Genomic DNA, 7,246 nt, shown 5'->3' with positions numbered 1-7,246 from the left:
AATTTCATAGATGCATTTCTCTCTGTGTGTGTGTGTGTGTGTGTGTGTGTGTGTGTGTGTGAGTGTGTGTGTAAAAGCAGAATTCAAGGAGACTGGTGGTCGGTGCCAGTAAGAAGTGGGAAGCAGAGTTTTGAAATATTCCAGAGGAAGTCCTACTTGAGGATTGAGACTAAAAGGAGAAACAAGGGAAGACAGAAGTGTTCTATAGTGTCTGCGTGAGTGGCTGGAAGTAACCGAAGGGGAACACGGAATAACATCATAAGAGAGTTTGCACAGACAGGAAGTGATGAGGAAGGCAAATGTGATGGGAGAAGGAGTTGGTCTGAAACATGAGGAACTCTACTCTGCATCGAGTATTAACTTTTGCTGTCACCTAAATGTAAGTATAGGTGTGTGTGTGTGTGGTTGTTTAGCTGTATAAACCAGTATTGCAACCATTTATGTCCCAAATACTAATTTAGCTTTTGGGTGAAGAGACAAGGATTTAAAAACGTGTAACTGGTCAATAAAATTGACTAAAAGCTTTGAGCATGGTGCCCCAGCATGGCCACAGGAAGGGATTAAAAGGAGAGGTCATCAACAGACATCAACTGAAATTGAAAATTTAACCAATTATTAAGAAAGAAAATGAGATTTTTCCTCAAGTGTTTACTTTCTCAATGATTTTGATTAAATTGCAAACATAAAAATAATTTAACGAAAATAAGCAATTATTTTGTTTTAATTAGTTTTAATTAGATGAGGTTTAAGGAGGTGTAAAGCTATGTCTTCCGCTGATTATTTGCATTAAAGGAGAATGTTCAACAGTTGTTTCTGGCAATTCATTGGTGATGGAATCTGTGCTCTCCTCCATCTGTGTCGCTCCATCACCAACACGCAGATGAGCAATCTGTCGCAGCAAGGCTTTGCCTTCTTCTTTTGTCTGAAGAATAAACGAAAACATTTTGATAGGAAAATCCAAAATTTTTAATATTTTCATTACAAATTGATTTAAGAGAGATTTTTAACAGTTTGGCTCAACTTCTTGTGGGAAAAAACCCAGTTTCTCCTTTTTATGGCAAAGTTTCTAAATATAAATTTCAAATTTAAATTTAAATAATAAGGGTAAAAAATTGATATTGATTTGATTAATATCAATTTAAACCAGAGGCCTAGCGTATTGAAAAAATCTGAAGATTCAGAAAATTATATTACATACATATAAGAGGAATGACCACTAGGTGGACTTCTAATATGCCAAATGTAGACCCCATATGGTCTGACCACTAAGGAAAAATTGTTCTCAAAGAAAATTCAGCAAATGCCAGAACATAAAGTGATAAAAATTGTTTAACCCTTTTGATACCAACCTGGCTGAAACTGCCTGTCTCTGTACTACAAATGTCTTGTTTTTTAAAGTTTTGAATTAAAATCTTCCACCAAACCTTAGTCACAATTTATGTTCCTAACACCAGCTGAATGATAACTAAGGTATTTTACTAAATTCTTTGTTATATTTAAAATCAATTTTAAATATAAAAAAGAAACCTGACAGAGCATCTCAACAGAAATATGGTAATGAAAGGGTTAAAAGAGAGATTCAATAAAAAAAAGCAACTTTGGCCTACTTCATTGTATGATGTACATTGCTGTGCAGCATGGTAAGCCTCATCAAGACGGTTCTGTCGGAGGTAGAAGTTGGCAAGGTATTTATAAGCTTGTGCCATTTCTTCACTTGCGTAGAAATTCTAAAACCAAAATATAAATCAACGGATTATATAAAATACTCATTTATTGCAACATTCAACTGTTTTAATAAAATCACACAAAAAAAAACTAATAGTTTTAAAATATTCTTTCATAGAAAAGTAGCAAAAAATATTCCAAACCAACTTTTTGCTATTGATTTTGTATATTTCTTTATTTTTTAGAAACTCTGATCTATAATTTCCAATTTTCTAATCAAATATAAAATATTAAGAACCCTCCCCTCCCATGTTTCCTTCTATAATACAAACTTTGTGTCTTAAAGTGATATAAATTAGTTGATTCCATCAAAATTCCATGTTAATAATATATATTTCCAAACACTGACTCAATCATCATCATCATTTAAAATCCGTCTCCCATGCTGCCACAAGTTGGACAGTTTGACAGGAGCTGGTCAGTCGGAGACCGGCACCTGGCTGCAATTGTCTGTTTTGGTATGGTTTCTATGGCTGGATGCCTTTCCTAATGCCAACCACTTTACAAAGTGGACTGGGTACTTTTTACATGGCACCAACACCAGTGCCAATAATGACAAAATTATTTTACTAAATTCATTATTTCCAAAATTAAATGAAACAAAGGCGGCAAATTCTAACAGAAATCTGGTAACAAATTCCTGTGACGAGTATCAAAGAGATCAAATTCAAACAGAAATCTAAGAACAATCAATAAAATAACTCACATTCTGATCCCCAATCCTGCGCAATGTATTCTGTCTGTGAACCTGGTTGATGTACTGACTGTAGGCTGCGGCAGCTTGTTGTTCTTCGTTTAACCTCTCATACAGTCTGACATTTAAAAGAAATAATTGGAAATGTTCGTTAGCAGCTGGTAATTAGACAGGACAAGAAAATTACAGAAAGCAATAAAGGAAAGTTCCATTAGAGTAGTGTTTCTCAACCTTTTTACCCTTGTGTAACCCTTAAAAATTAATTCCATGTCTCAAGGAACCCCTTCACAAAATAAATTATATACCATATCTTTCTCATATTTTTTCATCGTAGTTCACATGATAAATATATGTGGTTATATATTTTGATAACATAATAGATTAGCTAGGATGATGTCTATATTACAATATTACATCATCATCGTCCAACCCATGCTGGCATGGGTTAGACGATTTGACTGAGGACTGGCGAACCAGATGGCTGCACCAGGCTCCAATCTGATCTGGCAGAGTTTCTACAGCTGGATGCCTTTCCTAATGCCAACCACTCTGAGAGTGTAATGGGTGCTTTTACTTGCCACCAGCACAAGGGCCAGTCAGGCGGTACTGGCAATGGCTACGCTCAAATGGTGTTTTTTATGTGCCACCTGCACAAAAGCCAGTCCAGCGGCACTAACCAATATGTTGTGCATGTACAGTAATATTACAATCATGAAATTTGCATTAGCTTATCTCACTCTTTCTCACAGAACTCCTAGGAACCTTTTACAGAACCCTAGGGTTCCGGGGAACCCTGGTTGAGAAACGCTGCATTAGAGAGTGATAATGAAATATTTCAACAAGAAATAAACAGAGTTAAACTGTCCTTCCCTCTTCACCCATTCCACTGCACGATTAAAAGAGAAAGTCTTTGAAAGACATGTCCATTTGCATTGCTATTTGGAGTAAGACAACATTAAAAATATCTAGATAAACAATTTATAATCCTTAAAATCTCCCAAATTCAGCATAAAACCAACAGTAATTCCAACGATAATAATTTTAAATGTAAAACATCAAAATATTTACAAAATTACCAGTTGAATGACTCCCCCCACCGCTTGCCACCTCCACTCTCCTATTACTAATTGTAAAACTGAAAATATTTCCTTCAGTCAGACAAATTAGAGCAAGTGGAATTAAGTGCCTTGCTCAAGGTCCCAACACAATGACAGTGATAAGATTTGAACTTGTGATCCTGCGCTCTGCCATGACTTCTACAAACACTGGAGCTGAAAGTAAACGTTACCTTGCAAGTCTCATGAGAGCAATTCCTTCCACGTCACCGACGCTGTGTGCTTTCCAATAACACTTTTTGGCTTCCTGCAAGCGTTCTAGCTTTTCATAGCCATCACCAAGGGCAACTAACATGCGGGAATCGTTAGGTCTGCAAAGAGAAGATTTCAGCTCGTTAACAAATATAAATAATTGATAAAGATTTAACGTTGCAATGATATACAACAAGTTTAGAGCAAAGTGTTGAGCGATTGTTATTGAAGTGAAGAATTAAATAAGTGCAGGTGTGGCTGCCAGGTAAGCTGTTTGCATATTGGATGCATATTCCCATGGCACCAACCCTAGAAGTTGCTGTAAACGAGGAGAGAAGTAGGAGTGGGAGCAAAAGGCCAAGAGTTGGGGGAAGATGGTGGGAGTAGAAGTGCTGTGAACAGTATAACCTGAAGGTCTTATTTATTTCAAGAAATAAGATGACTCACCGAAGTTGTTGTGCTTTCCAATAATAATACAGACTATAATAATGCATCTTCATGATCTCGTACGTCTGGCCAAGTCCATACCAAGCTCTGAAATCTCGACTGTTTACTTCTGGACGACACAGAATAGAAGAAATAATTACCATTTGGAAATAGTTTCAAACAAAATTATTTAGAAATTAATTTTTTCTTCAGGATTAAAATATTTGATGATGGAATCAAACATGAAACGGAATGAAGTCCACAACCAAACAATAAATACAGTTTATTAGACAGGCTTCTCTACAGTTTCTGTCTAAAGAATTTCAGTAACAAAGAACGGAACAAGCAGAAGACATGTATTGTAGAATAGTGGATTTGAACTCAGAACCCTGTAATTGTGAAGTAAACCGAGTCACTTTGTGTACCAATTCTTATTAAGATTGACGGAAAAATTTATTGGAGTTTTAACTGTTTAGGGTTTTGTAAATGTGTTGATTATGAGATGCTATGGTATTGTTTAGCCCTAGGTCAGGCCTGACTGAGCAGAGCAATGATCAAAGGCATTCCAGCCATGACCACATCACTAGTTCTTCTGACATCTGTGACTGCATTATTCAATGTCTGCTTTAGTTTCTCAGGACAGCAAAGATGTAAAGACGGAGATGCCATGCATGGGTGCATATACATGTTACCTCTGTTATACATGTTACCTCTGTTATACATGTTACCTCTGTTATACATGTGTTCTGAGTGCGTTGTGTATATGTTATCAATACATTGTATGTTACATATATGTCATGTGATACACACAGTTTCATTTCATGCAAGTTTCCAATGCTCAGAGTCATTCTGCTACAGACAGATTCAACTACTTTTCATGGTTCCTAAGTTCAATCTCAGCCTGAACACGAGAAATGAGAAATGGTAAAAATGGCGAATGTAGAGATGGTCAACGTATATCTGTTGTTTCAGTTTTTTTGGGGGGGGATTCATTGATGGTCGGTGATGGTCAGTAGTTCAGCAAAAAGAGTGGACCTAATGCAGTTAATGAATGATATTGTAGTTGCTATGATAAGTGTGTAATCCTGTTTAAGAACCACTGATAATATGTGTGTGTGTGTGTGTGTGTGTTATGTAGCATTAACTCACCAATGGCTTGTCGATATGCTTCAATGGCGGCAGTAATATTTTTCATTTCCATGTACTCGTGTCCTATAAGAGTCCAAGCTGAGAGATAGTGAGGATTGAGTTTGAGAGCTCTTTGGAAATATAACAGAGCTTTTTCATGCTGAGACCTGAGTGAATAATAGTTGGCTGAAAATAAATAATATAAAAAAAGAATAAATAAATTTAAATAAATACTATATTCCATGCTACATTCATTTGGCAAGGGGTTTCCTACATGCAATGACCATAACCTTTGTAGGCATTCCCTAATATTGAGATAGATAGGGCGCAAGACTTGTTTGTCAACGTTTAACCATTACAGAAAAATGAGGCAGGGGAGAGAACTAAGTATAAATGTTAAACTACCCTCCACTAAAACCCCTTCCAAGACTTCATCATCATCATCATCATCGTTTAACGTCCGCTTTCCATGCTAGCATGGGTTGGACGATTTGACTGAGGACTGGTGAAACCGGATGGCAACACCAGGCTCCAGTCTGATTTGGCAGAGTTTCTACAGCTGGATGCCCTTCCTAACGCCAACCACTCAGAGTGTAGTGGGTGCTTTTACGTGTCACCCGCACGAAAACGGCCACGCTCGAAATGGTGTCTTTTATGTGCCACCCGCACAAGCCAGTCCAGGGGCACTGGCAACGATCTCGCTCGAAAATCCTACAGGAGCCAGTCAGGCGGTACTGGCAACGGCCACGCTCAAAATGGTGCATCTCATGTGCCAACCGCACAAGAACCAGTCCAGGGGCACTGGCAACGATCTTACTTGGCTTGCCGGGTCTTCTCACGCACAGCCCATTTCCAAAGGTCTCGGTCCGTAGTCAGGTGGTGGCATTAAAGTGGGCATTGTGATGGGGACATTTCATCCTGCTTGTCACACTGAAGCCAAGTTTGTTGCGACCCCATGAAACAGAGAACAGATCTAACCCTAACTCTACAAAATGACCTTTTGACACTTTAAACAGTAATTTCTAACTTTAGCTTCTTAAACCCTTAACTTCAAGCTTACTAAATTATTAAACTGATCATCATCATCATTATCATTTAGTGTCTGTTGTCCATGCTGGTATGGGTTGGATGGTTTGACCGGGCTGGCATGCTGGAAGGCTGCACCAGACTCCAGTAGAAGTGACAGAGCAAAGAAAATAAAGGACCACCATTGACAACCGGTAAGACATTATGGAAGAGAAGATCTGTCCAACCCACAGAAACACAGAGACAAAAGAAGATTTTATGTCAACTCACCAATAACACAACAAGTTTCCACACGATATTTATCGATCTCACAAACACTATGGGCCAAGTAGGCCAATTCCACACGGTTCTCCTGAAAAATAAAAAAAACATTTAATATTAGGGATCTGAAACCCACAGAATTCCTAGATGGATATATATATATTTGTTATACATACACCTGACTCATTTCTATGTCAGCCCTTTTTATACTAACCTTGGTCCTTTGAGACAAACTTCCTATTTCAAAGGAACTAAATTAAATGGAGATTATTTGCCTAAAGTGCCACAAGATAGGATTGAAGTTGAAATTATGTGACTGTAAAGTAAACTTCTTTCTCACCGAGTTGTGCTTGTACCCACGAAAGTCTCAATAATGATATTATTGGCAGAGTGGTTAGCACGCCGGGAAAAATGCTTAGCGGTATTTCATCTGCCATAACGCTCTGAGTTCAAATTCTGCCGAGGCCGACTTTGCCTTTCATCCTTTCGGGGTCAGTTAAATAAGTACCAGTTATGCACTGGGGTCAATGTAATTGATTTAATCCCTTTGAATGTCCTTGTTTGTCCCCTCTATGTTTAGCCCCTTTGTGGCCAATAAAGAAATAAATAACACCACCATTGTGACCAAAGAGTCTTTACCCTCCAAGTTTCTCATTAACTCTTCCTGGCCCCAAATATT

The 7,246-nt window shown here is 37.8% G+C and overlaps 1 protein-coding gene across 1 annotated transcript in view; it reads right to left on the bottom strand.

Moving 5' to 3' along the window:
• Positions 1-710: 710 nt before the first annotated feature.
• LOC106875539 (cell division cycle protein 23 homolog) overlaps positions 711-7,246 on the bottom strand; it is a 13,147-nt gene continuing 6,611 nt past the window's right edge. Inside the window, exons 7-13 of the mRNA XM_014923736.2 lie at positions 6,577-6,710; positions 5,302-5,466; positions 4,174-4,282; positions 3,708-3,845; positions 2,432-2,537; positions 1,608-1,727; positions 711-922 (exon numbers count right to left, since the gene is read on the bottom strand). Coding sequence (XP_014779222.1) covers positions 746-922; positions 1,608-1,727; positions 2,432-2,537; positions 3,708-3,845; positions 4,174-4,282; positions 5,302-5,466; positions 6,577-6,710 — 949 coding nt within the window. The 3' untranslated portion in view covers positions 711-745. The remainder of the gene's footprint in view (positions 923-1,607; positions 1,728-2,431; positions 2,538-3,707; positions 3,846-4,173; positions 4,283-5,301; positions 5,467-6,576; positions 6,711-7,246) is intronic.

The sequence above is a fragment of the Octopus bimaculoides genome, chromosome 14 (genome assembly GCF_001194135.2).
Source record: "Octopus bimaculoides isolate UCB-OBI-ISO-001 chromosome 14, ASM119413v2, whole genome shotgun sequence".
NCBI classification, from domain to species: Eukaryota; Metazoa; Mollusca; class Cephalopoda; order Octopoda; family Octopodidae; genus Octopus; species Octopus bimaculoides.
This window is presented reverse-complemented; position numbering and strand designations above follow the sequence as displayed.